An 18,814-nucleotide genomic window follows, 5' to 3' on the forward strand; every position below is an offset into this window, starting at 1 on the left:
AACACCCTGCCTCAGTACTCGAGAGCCCTCAACCCTGATGCAAGCAGTGGCAAGTATTATAGTTGCACAAAAATTACAATCTGGCACACAAGTATGAAATGACCAAAACACACCAAGCAATATTAAAATGAAATTTATTGTGGTTAGTCACCAGTGTATAAAAATCAATATCTTTAAATGACAAAGGAAATGCACATTACGGCAAACAGCACAAAGCGGAGAGGTAGATGTTAAAGGTCTGACAATAGATTGTACATGGGGGTGGGGGGGAACTTGGCACGTCCCAGGGGAGAAGCCTTGTACAGGGTCAAACCAAGCCACTCCTTCTGACAAAATGCGTTCCAGCTAAAGTTAATCTGTAGGGGGCAGTAAATGAAAGTCAGTTAATTTGTCTGCATTAAAAAAACAAAAAAACACACTAACACCCATCTCCCCCCATGGCTGCAGCATCAGTCAGCTGTCCCCCACTGACCAAGAACTGAGTGATCACATGACCCTCGTCGCTCAGTTCTTCGGTCCACGCTGAGCAGTGACTGTCACTGGCTCAGGCTCTCAGTGGTGCGCTGAGAGGCTGAGCCTGCTGCCAATCAGGCATCTGGGTAGATCACAACTTTAAAAGTCTGGATCCTTCAAGAACCTGGACCACTGCTGACATGAGCCAACAGTGGGCTTGACTGGCTGAATCTGGGTCACAGGAGTGCAAAAGTGAGTGCACTCCTGAGATCCAGATAAAAAGTATGACCAAAAAGCTCTTGTCATGCTTTTCTTTAAGGGTTCACACTAGATGCAGTCAAGTGCATTTTTTTTTCTGCACATGCACAGTGTTTTCCAATGGCCCTAGTTCACACCAGTGCAGTCAGTTCCCGATGCAGGGAAGAAGGAAAAAAAAAAAATAGAACATGTAACATTTTTTCTGTACAGAACTGTACTGGAACTAGTAAATTGCATCAAAACTGCACTGGAACGGAGTGTGGTGTGAACTGTAAGCAAAGATATCTAGAATGCATCTGGGGTGCGTTTTTGTGTTGTGAACTGGTCCCTAAATGCATTTTTTTCCCCATTAGAATTCATTTCTACATAAAGACTAATTCTTGCTGGTATAACTTTAATATGCAAGTAGATGAAGATTTTTAGAATAACAACTCATATTAGTTTTTTTATCCCCAGTTTAATAGGTTAATCATTCATATTTGGACAACCTTTCTGTTGTACTTAGGAAGGAGAAAAATAATCATTACCTTAATAATAACAATTTAAATAGATTTATTCAACTGAAACAAAAACATTCCAGCATATGTGATTTGCTTAAACATCCATGTTTGTTAACTAATTTGGCTAAACAAAATATATATATTTGAAGAAACTTAGACTGTCAGCCCCTTCCTCCTCACACTTAGTTTCACTTTCTTCTTGTGCAGATCTATTCCACTCCAATCAGAAAAATATTGTTTCTATTCACATGACATGACATTGTGAATGGATTAATGGAATTTATTTACCAAAAAAATGAACATATACAGCCTTATTCTACATACCGGTAATTAAAAAACTAATCTTTATTTCATGATGGAATAACCTTTGGATGGTAATATATTTTCCTCAAAAAGCATTTTATTTTAAAAAATCCGATTTAAATAAAAAAAATCTGATTTAAATCAAAAAAATCCGATTTTTTTGATTTGTTAAAAAAAAATCATTGATTTTTATCCACCCTGCCACTGCCAACCTTGTGGTGGTGTCAGACTTCACTGACCCTGGATTTGCACCAAGTACTCCTGATTTGTATCTCTGTACCCTAGGTCAATAGTATACTGAAGCAAGAGGATACCCATGACATATCTAGAATGGTCAGTTTGGTGGAAGGAAGCATGCACATGCATGTGTCCTCACCTCACAGAATGCAGTCCTCAGGCCTGAGCAACCAATCACCAGGCTAAACGCCAATAAGATCCAACCCGGGCCAGGGTCACTTTTCAAAAAATTGCCTATGCAGACAAAGGGCCTTATTAGGTAATAAACTGCATCACTGGTGCTACCTTGAACGCAAAAATAGTTGCTCACTCCCAGAAATGCCAGAGCAAAAAATGATTTTCACATTCTAGAAAAATAAAAAAGGCAGTGTGTGGGGGTTGCTAAGGAAGTGTTTTGGGCAGGATTCCATGTGGCCTACAGGTATGAAAATAAAATGATTGAGCATTTTACAAAGCAGAACAGTTTTGTAATGGCCAATAGGGACCTTTGACTCCACAAGCCTTTCTGAAAAGGTATATTAGGCTGCAGGTCTGTGGCAACTTTCCATTCAGAAAGCAGCTGCAGGTGTGACTTCTGAGATGAGCGGGATGAAACCCAACAGAAAAACTCATTCACTAAAGCAGTCTGACATCAAATCAATGAAAGACCAATTTTGGGTACTATGGGTGCTGCACTTTGGACAATTCTCTTTGCTTTACAAAGATTATCAAAAATCACTACCTAAGTAGACAATGGGGTTGATTTACTAAAGGCAAACCGTGCAACTGTACTTGAAGTGTGCAGTCTAAGGCTAGGTTCACGTATGTGCGGGAGGTGCCGCTGCGGATCCGCATGATAATCCGTGCAGTCACACCACCCGCACAGAGGAATGCGGACCCGCGGGCAGGTGTCATTAGTTCTAATGGCATGCCACCCGCACTGGAAAACACAATCGTATTGGGAACCGAGGTTCCCATGCGGGCTGCGTTTTCCAAAGAAGTACAGGGACTTCTTCCCTACGGGGCTCGGGAGTCTATTCAAATGAATAGGCTCTCGTGCCCGCACAAAACGCAGCGTGCACGGCCGCATATATGTGAAGGTCAGGTCAGGGCTCGCTCACACCATGGTGCAGACGTGTCCATTTTTCAGCATACATTCTGCGAAGGCACCAATAGTTCTCTATGTGCCCTGTTCACACCACACACTAGTATCACGTGCAGATGTTTTTCTGCGCAGGAATCTGCAATGTGTATTAAACTCATTTAAAGCAGACAGGAAAACTGATGTAAACATGTCTCTGCAAGTGACATCTGCACATTTGCCTTTAGTAAATCAACCCCAAAGGGTTTCTCTACTGGATGCAAGTTTCATTGATTCTCAGCACCAAGCACACCAAACGTATTACATGCCATTAGACAGTGCAGCTTCTGCGATGATACATAGAAGTATACACAGTATAAACCATGTACTCACCATAGAGCGAAAAATACACATTACAGGAAAGAGCAAACTTTCGGGGGTCGGAAAGGATTTGTGCTTGATGAAATTCCAGTTAGTAATGGATCATGTTGTGCATTTTGCATACAGAACTGCTTCAGGTCAGCGGCCGCCTGAGAGACCTGCAAGAAGGAAAATACAGGATACATGCTTTAATGTCACATTCTAAAAACAACACTACAGGGAAAGCATGAATTTAAAGCTACACAGAGCGCCCCAAACCAACAGAATCACCAATCAGCTGAAGAAGCTTGCAATCTAATGTACCCTCTGCAGTCAGACAGACACAAGGGACCATTTGGAGGAATAAAAGTTAAGTCCTAGAGTCCACTTCTTTTGGCGGAGGTTTAACCACTTGCTGACCGCAGATAGCTGAATGATGGCTTCACTGAGGCTGGCCAGTTCTGGGAGGGTGTCATAAGACGTCCTCCCAGAACGCGCTCTCCTGCGCACCCCCCGGGGGCATGCACCCGGCGATCTCCATGATCATTGTGTCCTACGGACACAGCCGATCACATGATATTGTAAAAGGCCAATCACAGCAGCCTTTTACCACGTGATCAGCTGTGTAATGACACACTGATCACCGGGAAATGCAATTGCCAGTTATCGACTGCACTTTGCTCACGCTGTCACAGTATGAGGAAAGTACTGCCGAGAACTGGCAGTTGTCAGAGGAGGGATCGGCACCGATCATCAGGGCACTGATGATCGGTGCCCAGCAGTGCCATCCACCAGTGCCACCCACAAGTGCCCAGCAGTGCCACCCAGCTGTGCCCACCAGTGCCACCCAGCAGTGCTGCCTCATCAACGCACATCAGTGAAGGAGAAACATTACCTTTTTGCAAAATTTTATAATAGAAACAAAGAAAAAAATGTTTACTCTTTTTTTATGGCACAAAAAATAAAACACCCAGCGGCGAGTAAATACCACCAAAAGAAAGCTCTATTTGTGTGAAAAAAAAATTATAACAAATTTCATATAGGTTCAATGTTGCAGGACTGTGCAATTGTCAAAGTGCGATAGCGCTGAAAGCTGAACTTCACTTTGTGGTCTTCCATTTTATCTAGCCCATACTTGGTTTTATTTTTAGCATCTCCACCAGAAATATCCACAACACAATGCTAAACCCCACAGGCCCATCTGACAGATGACCATTGAAAAAGGTGTGTGGAACAATAAGCTCCTGTGTGCTCAAGTCCCTAAACAGGCTGGTCCCCAGTGTGACTTCTAAAATGTACAGGATGAGTGGACCTAACCTTTGTATCCCGACTCAAAATAAGCTACCCCTCCCCACATAGATTTACCTCAATCTGAAGACCTCCAGCGGTTGTTTACATTCTGGCCACACCTATGGGGTACACCCCATTCACCTCTTCCTGCTTCTCTGGCCCCAGGACACAGTCCTATAGAAGTCTATATCGATGTAAGGCAAAGGCATGGCCAGGATGTAAACAATCAGCAGACGCAGCAACTGCTGGATGGAGGAAGATGAGTTAGGATAAAGAGGCGAAAAAGATAAGACTATGTCTTAATGTGTACTTATCCTATAACGTGTTACTAAACCCCGGACCCCGCATTCCCCATGTCCGCTCTCCCCGGACCCCGCATTCCCCATGTCCGCTCTCCCCGGACCCCGCATTCCCCATGTCCGCTCTCCCCGGACCCCGCATTCCCCATGTCCGCTCTCCCCCGGACCCCGCATTCCCCATGTCCGCTCTCCCCCGGACCCCGCATTCCCCATGTCCGCTCTCCCCCGGACCCCGCATTCCCCATGTCCGCTCTCCCCCGGACCCCGCATTCCCCATGTCCGCTCTCCCCGGACCCCGCATTCCCCATGTCCGCTCTCCCGAGACCCTGCATTCACTATACCCGGTCTCTCCGGATCCCTGCATTCCCTATATCCGGTCTCCCCGGACCCTGCATTCCCTATATCCGGTCTCCCCGGACCCTGCATTCCCTATATCCGGTCTCCCCGGACCCTGCATTCCCTATATCCGGTCTCCCCGGACCCTGCATTCCCTATATCCGGTCTCCCCGGACCCTGCATTCCCTATATCCGGTCTCCCCGGACCCTGCATTCACTATATCTGGTCTCCCCAGACCCTGCATTCACTATATCTGGTCTCCCCAGACCCTGCATTCACTATATCTGGTCTCTCCGGATCCCTGCATTCACTATATCCGCTCTCCCTGGACCCCGCATTCACTATATCCGCTCTCCCCAGACCCTGCATTCACTATATCCGCTCTCCCACAGTACACAGGACATGGAAATGCAATTATTTTAGTAAATATAAACTGCTAAATACCTTTTCTAAATCAGCAGTTAGAGCAGTCTTGTGACTTCTATGAGTGTCCAGCAAAGCACTGGTTAAAGTGTGGACTAATTTTCATTCTGCTGGCTGTCCTATGAGGCTGCATAACCCCTGACCCTCTGTCTGGACAGCGCTGATTGGCCCTGTGCTGGTCACATGCACGCTCAAGAAAAAATAAACTCTAGCAACACACACCAAACTGAGCATTTGCAGCTTGCCAAGGCTCTGTTCTATCAACAGATGGATTGGGGACAGTAGAAGGGGAGGATCAGAAAAGACAGGATCAAACATCCTTACACAATGCAAAGGATTAACCCCTTAGGTTCCACAGTGAGTATAACAAGCATGCTTTACTGCATATACAGACTGATTTTACTGTTGTGGGTTTAGGAACACTTTATTCCTTTTACTGCCACTGATGTCAGAAGTCAGCAACATCGGGGTTTTTACACACTCAGCTACAGCAGCCATAAATACGCATACATATGACAAGCAGGCTGTTAGGTGGAAGAGATCCAGTGGCTGTATAGCTGTCCGATCACTACCATGGACCTCCAGATACATTCACCTATTCGTTGTGCTTCATTAGCTTCAGTGGAGAAAAGAGAGACAAGAAGAGACAAGAGTCTAAGGCCCCATGCAATAAGCCCACACCAGTTTTACAGTTGTTGTAAGTTTTTATCCTGCCCATAAACATCCCTCTATGTAAGCCTAGGCTTCCATGCACACACAGGCATCTAGGAGGCAGAAATCAATGCTGTTCATGAGGGAAGCATTTGGCTTCCGATGCATCTAAATGCTAGGCATGTTCAGCACTCAAGCATTCAATAGCCAGAATAAAAGACTCGTCTGGCCAATAAAATGAATGCCCGGTGCTTAATGCATCTGACCGCATTTTGAAAAACGCGGCTTTAGGTGTATTTTAACCACTTACAGACCAGACACATTTACCCCCTTCCTGACCAGGGCAATTTTCAGCTTTTAGCGCTATCACACTTTGAATGACAATTGCGCGGTCATGCAACACTGTACCCAAATGAATTTTTTACCATTTTTTTCAGACAGATAAAGTTTTATTTTGGTGGTATTTATTCACCACTGGGATTTGTATTTTTTTTGCTATGTAAATGAAACGTCCAAAAATTTTGAAAAAAAGTGTTTTTTTTATAAAATTTTGCAAATAAATAATATTTCATCATAAATCTTAGCCAAAATGTATTCCGTTATCTTTTTAGTAAAAAAAAAAAAAAATCCAAATTAGCTTATAACCAAAAATTATAATTTTTAAACATTTTTTTTTACATTTTTATATTTTTTATTTTTAACATACTGTCACCCTAGCAGTACAGGGTCACCATAGTGACACCGTACTACTTGTGGGGGGTGATGAAGATTTTTTTTTTTTTTTTTTTACACCGATTGCTTTTACACCCATATAGGATGTAAAAGCAATCATTTTTCTTTCTCTCTGTGTGCATTCTTGCACTCATTGAGAAGTACTGAGTGAGCTGTGATTGGTCACAGCTTGTCACATGGTACAAGGCTTTTGTGAATAGCCTTGTACCATGTGACCTCTGTGATCATTCACAGATTTCACACGTAGTAAGCAATGATGTCAGAAGTGGCATCTTGCTTACTACTTTGCATGTGAGCACTGATTGGCCAATCAGTGATCACATGATCGGAACCTCGTACAGAGGTCCCGTCCGACGATCGGTGTTTCACTGTGTCCGGAGGACACAGCGGGCACCGGATCGCGGTGCTGCACGCTCCCAGGGAGCGTGCACAAGCAGGGTGCAGGGAGGCCGTTTATAAACGGCCACCCGACCCTGCAGTGCCACCGTCCGGCCGTTTATATGCAACGGCCAGTTGGGAAGTGGTTAAGGCCCCTTTGTACACAGAAGTCAATTTACGGATGTTTACTCAGGAACTTGGACGCCTCGGTGCAAGGGGCCAAATACTATAAAGACCGTATAGAGGAGTAAAATGCTTCTTCATTGCCAGTATTGTAATATTTGTATTTATACTGATGCCCATGTGCCCAATGAGTAACACACAAGTAAAGTAAGTTACTTCATTCATGAAAAATGTTCTATTTGTTTTACTGCTCTCAATGCTGTATTACTGATCTTTACTCAGCTGTGTGCAATGTCCCATAGACAACAATACATCTTATTTCAAATAATAAAAAAACAAAAAACACAATACACAACACCTCAGCATTTTTTACTCCCATCTGCAGCAGACCTCAAATGGTTAGTTCACAATTACCAAAAAATAGCAAATAAGGGTGTCTAGATAAACTGCACAGCTTTATCTAAAGTGGATTAATGTCCTTCCTATAGGTGTAGGCCATTTTCATAACTCATGAAGCCTGACTGGAATACTCCCAGGACATTTCCAAGTGAGGCCTAGTCATTGCTGCACGCCTCCACCATCACAAGAGAGCTCTCAGACGCTGAGCTTAGAGCTACTACAAAGAATGTGAGGGGGTCGGAATCAGGAAAAGCTCACTCCTGTAATGGTGGAGGTGAGCAGTAATGACTAGGCCTCACCTAGCAACGTCCTGGGAGTATTCCAGTCAGGCTTCATGGAGGTACGTAAACGGCCTACACCTATAGCAGTGGTTCTCAACCTTCCTAATGCCGTGACCCTTTAATACAGTTCCTCATGTTGTGGTGACCCCCAACCATAAAATTATTTACCCAGTAATTATAATTCATGAGTGTCGTTTTACCTCCAATACTGCTGCTTTCAACACAGTAGCTGCTTTTAAGAGAGTAGCTGCTTTCAACACAGCAGCTGCTTTCAACACAGTAGCTGCTCTTTACACATCGGAAATATGTGTTTTCTGATGGTCTTAGGGGACCCCTGTGAAAGGGTCATTCGACCCCCAAAGGGGTCGCGACCCACAGGTTGAGAACCACCGACCTATAGGAAGGACATTATTCAACTTTAGTCAGAGACAGTTTGTTTTTATCCAGACGCCCCTTACATGCATATGCAGTTCTTTGTTGAAGGGGAACTATCCATTTAACATTGCTTTTCTCCTGCCTAGAGAAATGCGTTGAGAAGAGCTGTGTGCGCATGAGGCCCAACAGAACCTGTGACCAAGTAAAACATAACACATTTGGAGCTACTGTTCCCCTATATGATAGCACTGCCGCCTCTGACTGCTAGTTAGTCTCATAAGACCTGGGAGATTTGGCAATCTCTGTTCTCCATGATGGAGGCTCTGACATGAGAACATAAAACATGCCTCTGCTAAGATGGCCACCCAGAGTGCATGGCAAGTCATCTTACATTGAGGGCTACAGTGCATTGAGAGTATAAATGATAAATGGCTTACATCATTTACAAATCTGTGAGAAGTGTGGGGTGCATTTGTATTCAGCCCCCCGGAATCAATACTTTCTAGAACCCCCTTTCACTGCAATTCCAGCTGCAAGTCTTTTTGGGGATGTCCCTACCAGCTTTGCACATCTAGAGAGAGACATTTCTGCCCATTCTTCTTTGCAAAATAGCTCAAGCTCTGTCAGATTGGATAGAGAGCGTCTGTGAACAGCAATTTTCAAGTCTTGCCACAGATTCTCAATTGGATTTAGGTCTGGGCTGTGACTGGGCCATTCTAACACATGAATATGCTTTGATCTAAGCCATTCCATTGTAGCTCTGGCTGTATGTTTCGGGTCGTTGTCCTGCTGGAAGGTGAACCTCTGTCCCAGTCTCAAGTCTTTTGCAGACTAACAGGTTTTCTTCTAAGATTGCCCTGTATTTGGCTTCATCCATCTTCCCATCAATTCTGACCAGCTTCCCGGTCCCTGCTGAAAAAAAAAAAAAGCATCCCCACATCATGATGCTGCCACCACCATGTTTCACGGTGGGGATGGTGTGCTCAGGGTGATGTGCAGTATTAGTTTTCCACCACACATAGTGTTTTGCTTTTAGGCCAAAAAGTTACATTTTGGTGTCATCTGACCAGAGCACCTTCTTCCACAAGTTTGCTGTTCCCCCCACATGGCTTCTCGCAAACTGCAAACAGGACTTCTTATGGCTCTCTTTCAACAATGGATTCCTTCTTGCCACTCTTCCATAAAGACCAGATTTCTGGAGTGCACAACTAATAGTTGTCCTGTGGACAGATTCTCCCACCTGAGCTGTGGATCTCTGCAGCTCCTCCAGAGTTACCATGAGCCTCTTGGCTGCTTCTCTGATTAATGCTCTCCTTGTCCGGCCTGTCAGTTTAGGTGGACGGCCATGTCTTGGTAGGTTTGCAGTTGTGCCATACTCTTCGTTTTAGGCTGTTTGATTGAACAGTGCTCCGTGAGATGTTCAAAGCTTGGGATTTTTTTTTTTTTTTTAAATAACCTAAGCCTACTTTAAACTTCTCCACAGCTTTATCCCTGCCCTGTCTGGTGTGTTTCTTGGCCTTCATGATGCTGTTTGTTCACCAATGTTCTCTAACAAACCTCTGAGGGCTTCACAGAACATCTGTATTTATACTGAGATGACACAGAGGTAGACTATTTACTAATTAGGTGACTTCTGAAGGCAATTGGTTCCACTAGATTTTAGTTAGGGGTATCAGAGTAAAGGGGGCTGAATACAAATGCACACCACACTTCTCAAGATATATTCCTTCCACTTCACAATTACGTGCCACTTTGTGCCGGTCTATCACATAAAATCACAATAAAATACACTGCTCCAAAAAATGAAAGGAACACTTTTTAATCAGAATTTTGCATCAAATCAATGAAACTCCTGGGATATTGATCTGGTCAATGAAGTAGCAGAGGGGATTGTTATTCAGTTTCAGCTGCTTTGGTATGAATGAAATTAGCAACAGGTATACTAGATGGGCAACAATGAGACGACCCCCAAAACAGAAATTGTTTTACAGGTGGAGGCCACTGACATTGTTTTCCCTACTCATCTTTTCTGACTGATTTTCACTAGTTTTGCATTTGGCTACGGTCAGTGTCACTACTGGTAGCATGAGGAGATACCTGGACCCTACAGAGGTTGCACAGGCAGTCCAATTCATCCAGTTTGGCACATCAATACGTGCCATTGCCAGAAGGTTTGCAGTGTCTCCCAGCACAGTCTCAAGAGCACGGAGGACATTCCAGGAGACAGGCGGTTACTCTAGGACACCTGGACAGGGCCGTAGAATGTCCTTAACCCATCAGCAGGACCGGTATCTGCTCCTTTGTGCAAGGAGGAACAGGATGAGCACTGCCAGAGCCCTACAAAATTACCTCCAGCAGGCCACTGGTGTGAATGTCTCTAACCAATCAGAAACAGACTTCACAAGGGTGGCCTGAAGGCCCGACGTCCTCTAGTGCGCCCTGTGCTCACTGCCTGGCCCCATAGAGCTTAATTTTCATTTGCCATTGAACCAGAATTAGCAGGTCCACCACTGGCACCCTGTGCTTTTCACAGATGAGAGCAGGTTCACCCTGAGCACATGTGACAGACATGAAAGGGTCTGGAGAAGCCGTGGAAAACATTATGCTGTTCAGTATGACTGTTTTGGTGGTGGGTCAGTGATGGTCTGGGGAGGCATATCCATGGAGGGACGCACAGACCTCTACAGGCTAGACAATGGCATTCTATTAGGTATCCGGATGAAATCCTTGGACCCATTGTCAGACCCTACGTTGGTGCAGTGGGTGCTGGGTTCCTCCTGGTGCATGACAATACCCGGCCTCATGTGGGGAGAGTATGCAGGCAGTTGCTGGCGGATGAAGGTCCCCACACTCACCTGACCTAAATCCAATAGAACACCTCTGGGATATCATGTTTCGGTCCATCCGGTGCCACCAGGTTGCACCTCAGACTGTCCAGGAGCTCAGTGATGCCCTGGTCCAGATCTGGGAGGAAATACCCCAGGACACCATCCATGTCTCATTAGGAACATGCCCCGACATTGTCAGGTATGCATACAAGCAAGTGGGGGCCATACAAACTACTGAGGACCATTTTGAGTTGCAGCAATAAAATTTCAGCAAAATGGACCAGCCTGCCGCATCATTTTTTCACTTTGATTTTCGGGGTGTCTTTGAATTCAGTCCTCTGTAGGATGATCATTTTCATTTCCATCAAATGATGGGGCATCCTTACGTTCCTAACACATTACCCAGTCCATATCAGTATAGAGATCCAGCAGGAGATTTTTCCCCATTGAGATCTGATGGGTTTTCAAAGTGTTCCTTTCATTTTTTTGAGCAGTGTATGTTTTGCCCATCAACTGGTTGGAGCCACCAATCCCTAAAGAAAAGGGTTTTATTTCTGTCTGTTGCTGTTGGGAGTTCCACTCCCTTCCTGTCTGGTAGAACAATGTCAGCAAAACAGGAAGTGAAGGGAAATCTCTCAACAGAGACCTGAATAGCAGCACAAACCTGCCAGGGTTTCTATTTCGTCTTACCTTTTCTCACGCTATTCAAAGAAAGAAGGTTTTGGCTTTCACTTCTCAATTGTTTTCAAAGCTGAGCTCCAACCTACAGCTCAGTGTGCATTACAAGTTGCAGTAGGCCAGATGTAGCTAAAGGATGATTAGCATCATCTAGCCCACGTGTCAATCAAGGCCTGAGGGCCAAATCTGGCCCACCAGGCCATTTTTATGTGACCCTCGCATCTATCCTGCAGCTGTGGCAACCCCAACCTACAGGACTTAAACTGCTACTAAACCCCGCATTCGCTATATCCGGTCTCCCCGGACCCCGCATTCGCTATATCCGGTCTACCTGGACCCCGCATTCGCTATATCTGGTCTCCCAGGACCCTGCATTCACTATATCCGCTCTCCCCGGTCCCTGCATTCACTATATCCGCTCTCCCACAGTACACGGAACATGAAAATGCAATTTTAGTAAATATAAACTGCTAAATACCATTTCTCATCAGCAGTTACATTGTTAGTCTGGCTGAAAAAAGACAAAAGTCCAACCAGTTCAACCATAAAAAAAAAAAAAAAAAAAAAAGTTATCCTATACCCGCAGTTGATCCAAAGAAAGTAAAAAAACAAAACAAAAAAAACACAAAGCACGATCCAATTTGCTCCTGCAGGGAAAAAAGTTCCTTCCTGATCCCGAGAGGCAATCGGATATTCCCTGGACCAACTTCACCTATAAATGTTAGTATCCAGTTATATTCTGTGTATCTAAGAAACAATCCAGGCCTATTTTGAAGCAATCCACTGAGCTGGCCAGAACCAACTCTTGAGGGAGTCTATTCCACATTTTCACAGCTCTTAGTGTGAAGAAACCTTTCTGTGTTTGGAGATTACATTTCTTTTCCTCCAAACTTAAAAAGTGCCCCCTTGTCCTCTGTGATGTCCTCAGGGTGAATAGCTCTACACAGAGTTCACTATATGAACCACTGATGTATTTATACATGGAGATCATATCCCCCCTTATGTATTATACATGGAGATCATATCCCCCCTTATGTACTATACATGGAGATCATATCCCCCTTATGTATTATACATGGTGATCATATCCCCCTTATGTATTATACATGGAGATCATATCCCCCCTTATGTATTATACATGGTGATCATATCCCCCCTTATGTATTATACATGGTGATCATATCCCCCCTTATGTATTATACATGGTGATCATATCCCCCCTTATGTATTATACATGGAGATCATATCCCCCCTTATGTATTATACATGGAGATCATATCCCCCCTTATGTATTATACATGGAGATCATATCCCCCCTTATGTATTATACATGGAGATCATATCCCCCCCTTATGCGTTATACATGGTGATCATATCCCCCCTTATGTATTATACATGGAGATCATATCCCCCCTTATGTGTTATACATGGAGATCATATCCCCCCTTATGTATTATACATGGAGATCATATCCCCCCTTATTATACATGGAGATCATATCCCCCCTTATGTATTATACATGGAGATCATATCCCCCCTTATGTATTATACATAGAGATCATATCCCCCCTTATGTATTATACATGGAGATCATATCCCCCCTTATGTATTATACATGGAGATCATATCCCCCCTTATGTATTATACATGGAGATCATATCCCCCCTTATGTATTATACATGGAGATCATATCCCCCCTTATGTATTATACATGGAGATCATATCCCCCCTTAATCTCCTCTTCTCAAGAGAGAATAAATTCAGTTCCTCTAATCTTTCCTCATAGCTGATCTCCTCCATGCCTCTTATCAGTTTGGTTGCCCTTCTCTGTACTTTCTCCAGTTCCCCAATGTTCTTTTTGTGAATTGTTGCCCAAAACTGAACTGCATATTCCAGATGAGGTGTTACTAATGATTTGTACCGCCGCCCCACTGTCCAAGCGTAACACGTCCCCCGCCACCCCTCTGTCCAAGTATACCACGTCCACCCCTCTGTCCAAGTATACCACGTCCACCCCTCTGTCCAAGTATACCACGTCCACCCCTCTGTCCAAGTATACCACGTCCACCGCCACCCCTCTGTCCAAGTATACCACGTCCACCGCCACCCCTCTGTCCAAGTATACCACGTCCACCGCCACCCCTCTGTCCAAGTATACCACGTCCACCGCCACCCCTCTGTCCAAGTATACCACGTCCACCGCCACCCCTCTGTCCAAGTATACCACGTCCACCGCCACCCCTCTGTCCAAGTATACCACGTCCACCGCCACCCCTCTGTCCAAGTATACCACGTCCACCGCCACCCCTCTGTCAAAGTATACCACGTCCACCGCCACCCCTCTGTCCAAGTATACCACGTCCACCGCCACGCCTCTGTCCAAGTAAACCACGTCCACCGCCACGCCTCTGTCCAAGTAAACCACGTCCACCGCCACCCCTCTGTCCAAGTATACCACGTCCTCCGCCACCCCTTTGTCCAAGTATACCACGTCCACCCCTCTGTCCAGGTATACCACGTCCACCGCCATCCCTCTGTCCAAGGTCTTGCTCACGCCCTCCCAAAAAGAAATCAGATTTGTTTGACAACTTCTGTGTCATGAATCCATGCTGTCTGTTGCTTAAAATATTTTTTCCAGCAAGAACTCATCTATGTGATATTTCATTAAACTCTCCAGTATCTTCCCAACTATAGAAGTTAAACTAACAGATCTATAATTACTTGGTAAAGATTTTGACCCCTTTTTAAACATTGGCCTTACACCAATTCAGTGGTATGATGCCAGTTATTAAGAGTCCCTAAAAATGAGAAACAATGGCTTTGAAATGACAGAGCTCAATTCTTTAACCGCCTCCCATCCGCCATATAGTAATATGACGGACGCAAGGTGGTTCTCTCATTCTGGGAGGATGTCATATGATGTCCTTCCATTCTAACCGTGCATGCGCGGCTCCCGGAGCGGGGCGATCGGTGGTGCGCTGTGTCCCTCGGACACAGCGGATCACCGATCCTCATAAAGAGCCGAAGATGTCGGCTCGATCATGTGATCAGCTGTGTTCAATCACGCTGACCGCTCGTGAGGAGAGCCGGTAATCGCCATTCCTCGGAGGGGACATGTACACAGATCATCAGAGCACTGATGATCAGTGTGCCCTGATAATCTGTGTAGCCCCGGCAGCGCCACCTATCAGTGTCCATCAGTGCCAGCTCTCAGTGCTCATCCATGCCACCTGCCAGTGCCACATTTCAGTGCCCATCAATGCCACATATCAGTGCCCATCTGAGCTGCCTTTCAGTGCCGCCCATCAGTGCCATTATGAGTGCTGCCTTTCAGTGCCCATCAGTGATGCCTGTCAATGCCCATCAGTGCCACCTACCAGTGCCTCCTCATCAGTGCCACCAGTGTCCATCAGTGCAGCCTATCAGTGCCCATCACTGCAGGCTCATTAGCGCACATCAGTGAAGGAGAAAAATCACTTGTTTACAAAATTTTATAACAAAAACTAAGAAAAAACTTTTTTTTTCCCCCCACAATTTTCAGTGGTTTTTGGATTAAGAAAAAATAAAACACCCTGAGGTGATTAAATACGACCAAAATAAAGCTCTGTCAGAAAAAAATGATAAAAATTTCATATGGGTACAGTGTTGCATGACAGCGCAATTGTCATTCAAAGTGCAACGACGCTGAAACCTGGAAACTGGCCTGGGCAGTAAGGGGGTATAAGTGCTCTGTAGGCTAGGGGTTAAGGCCCCGTGGGTGTATGCCATCCGGTCCAGGTGCTTTATTCACCTTTATTCTGTCTAAATATTTTTAGATCATATCAGTTGTGAGCCAATGTGGATCATCTGGGGCTGTGTCAATACCCATTATGGACAAGAGCTCCCCCATGCTCCTTTGTATACACAGAGCTGAAGAAGATATTTAATACATTTCCTTCTCTTTGTCCCCAGTCACCCACTCTAGATTATTTTGTAAAGGGCCTACATGCTCAGACCGAACCTTTTTACTATTAATATATTTGAAGACTATTTTGGGGTTGGTTCTGCTATCTTTTGCAATCTGTCGTTCATTTTCAATTTTTGCGATCTTTATTTCCTTTGTGCATATCCTGTTATATTCTTTGTAATGTTTAAACGATGACAGCATTCCTTCATTTTTATATCTATTTTATATTTAATAAAAGCTCTTTTCTTATTATCTATAACTTTTGTAACTTCGGCTGTAAGCCACATAGGTCTGATTTTTAGCCTTTTTAACTTGTCCATGGGAATATATATTTGCAGTGTGTTCATACAGTCTTTTTGAAGAACTCCCATTTCTGTGTTTTGTTTATCGATGCCAATATTCCCTCCCAGTGTAAGTCTTGTAGAGTAGCTCTCAGCCTTGGAAAATTAGCTCTCTTAAAATTGAGCGTTTTTATTTTTCCCGTATGTGCTTGCTGTTTACAGCTAAAAAATGAAATCATGTTATGGTCACTGCTACCGCACTGCTAGCTCTGCATGGTTTGAGATTACCAGGTCCAGCAGACCATCATTCCTAGTTGGGGCCTCTATGAACTGGACCATAAAATTGTCCTGTAGTAGGTTTGAACATTTTTGCCCTTTAACTGTTCCTGCAGTACCATTACTCCAGTCAATTTCTGGGTAGTTAAAATCCTCCATTATCACTGTCCCAGCCCTTTTGATCTGTGTGAGGAGCGGAGTCTCCACCTCATTAACACTGGGAGGCCTATAACAAACTCCAATGATTACCTTTGTAGTACGCACCCCCATGTGCAGTTCCACCCATAATGCTTCAGCCTGATCACACTCTCCATCAACTAGGTCCTCTTTACAGCAATCTTGTGACTTCCATCAGAGTACTGGTTAAAGCTTGTAGGAGTTTTCTTTCTGCTCTACGAGGATGCAGAACCCCTGACCTGTCTAGACAGAGTTGATTGGCCCCGCGCTGATCACATGCACTCTCCGAAGAAAAAAGCCTCACTAGCAATATACACCAAACTGAGCATGTGCAGAGTGACTCCACAGGATATGTCTTACCAGGAGACGGGGGGAGGGGGGGGTCACTGGAAGAAGGGGAGGATCATGGAAGACAGGATCAAACAGTATTTTTACACACTGTGGAGGATTACCCCCTTAGGTTCCACAGTGAGTATAACAAGCATGCCTTACTGCATATACAGACTGATGTTACTGTTGTGGGTTTAGTAGCACTGTAGTGGATCTGCTCCTGATAGTACCAGATATCGCAGCATCCCTTCAGAGGTCTAGTGGCGTCCATGCCTTGATGGGTCCAGGGACCTACTCAGTATTAGGTGGGTGGTCATAAAGATGGCTGATCAGTGTATCTGTACGATTTCCTATCGGAGGTCAGCGCAAAATCCTAAATGGACTTTCACCTCAACGCCACCAAACACCCATCATATCCAACTCACAAAAAAAAAAAAAAGTTATTTTCTACTGGCCCAACCCCCAGTTGCCATGGTGATGCCATGTCCTAGGAACCCCGACACACAGCGGCCGACATGGCGGCGCACCATCGGGGTCGGTTACCTCCTCCTGCTGCCCCCTGATGAAGGGAGGGGGAAGAAAGACAGCGGCTCAGGACCCAATATGTGGGGGGATCACAGCAGGACAAGTTTGGATTGGCAGGCAAGTGACTGAAGCATAACCCACCAATAGGAGATTGGGGAGGGGGGAATGGGGTTCCTCAACTGTCACTTAAGGGTGGAGGAGTTATTTAAAGGGGGAAATCCCCCAAGTGTCAGCCCCCCGGTTATGGAGGAGAGGAGAGTACACTGTCGGTGTATACATCTCCCTATATCCGGTGTCCGGCCCCCTTCCCCCCCATACAGCACACACACACGAAGGACGAGGTCGCCGCCCCTCCCCCACCCCGGACAGGGAAGTTGGAGGGGTCCCCGCCTGAACCCGGGCCGCCCCCCTCACCTTCACCCTGTTGATGCTGGCCTCCAGTCGCAGCTGCTGCACCATCTTCCTCATGGCCGACACGTTCGCGGTCCCCGACATGTTGCCTCACCAAACTTTTCCAGCCAACTTTTCCGCCGACTACTCCGGAGACGGGCACTGCGCATGCGCCTGATGAGGGTGGAGGGGGTGCGCGCAGCCGGCCTGAAAGGTCGGGGGCGCGCGCTTGAGTTAGTAGGCGCTGGGAGGCGGGAGCGCGCGCGGCGGAGGCAGGAAGGGCGGGGTTGTTGTTGTGTCTCCTTTTCCTGAGAGAGTTTTTTTTATTTTTTTTAGGTATCCTGAGTAACAGGAGTGCCAAAGTGCAGCAAAGCTGCTTCCCTCCACATAAATGCAATACAATGTCTTCCCCACAGTCCTGGAAAAGAGAACCTGTCACTTGTATGCAACCTCTCTACTATGGAGGAACCCTTGAAGTAGTTTTCAGGTCTCAGAGAACCCCAACTAAGGCCCCATTCCTCTCTGCGTGTTGAACGCATGAAAACCGCGTGTTGCCCCTGCAGTGCCAGTAATTGTTAATAGCACTCCAAATGTGGCTGTGAAACGTGTTTTGTCATGTCGCATGGTGGAGATATTTGCCAGCACATCACGGATCTTCAAGTTGAGTCCAACTGAAGTATAATCACATGATATACAAGAGCGTGCAACGTTTCAGAGTCACGCCTGGACCCCTTCATCAGTCATGTCACAAAACAGGTCCCCTTCATCAGGCATGTCACAAACAGGACCCCTTCATCAGGCGCGTGACAAGCAGGACCCCTTCATCAGGCATGTCACAAACAGGACCCCTTCATCAGGAGTGTGACAAACAGGTCCCCTTCTTCAGGCTTGTTGCAAACAGGACCCCTTCATCAGCCGTGTGAA

The 18,814-nt window shown here is 45.5% G+C and overlaps 1 protein-coding gene across 1 annotated transcript; it reads right to left on the minus strand.

The window, feature by feature from the left end:
- Positions 1 to 117: 117 nt before the first annotated feature.
- On the minus strand, positions 118 to 18,075 carry GNG5 (G protein subunit gamma 5). The gene is made up of 3 exons (XM_089684396.1): positions 17,915 to 18,075; positions 3,205 to 3,350; positions 118 to 356 (listed from the first exon to the last, which is right to left on the minus strand). Exons 1-2 carry the CDS (start codon positions 17,993 to 17,995, stop codon positions 3,225 to 3,227), a joined length of 207 nt encoding a protein of 68 aa, XP_089540522.1. The 5' UTR covers positions 17,996 to 18,075; the 3' UTR covers positions 118 to 356; positions 3,205 to 3,224.
- Positions 18,076 to 18,814: the final 739 nt, after the last annotated feature.

This window comes from Staurois parvus, unplaced genomic scaffold, assembly GCF_062004578.1.
Source record: "Staurois parvus isolate SC_StPar_1 unplaced genomic scaffold, SC_StPar_1.0 ptg000347l, whole genome shotgun sequence".
Classification (NCBI taxonomy): Eukaryota; Metazoa; Chordata; class Amphibia; order Anura; family Ranidae; genus Staurois; species Staurois parvus.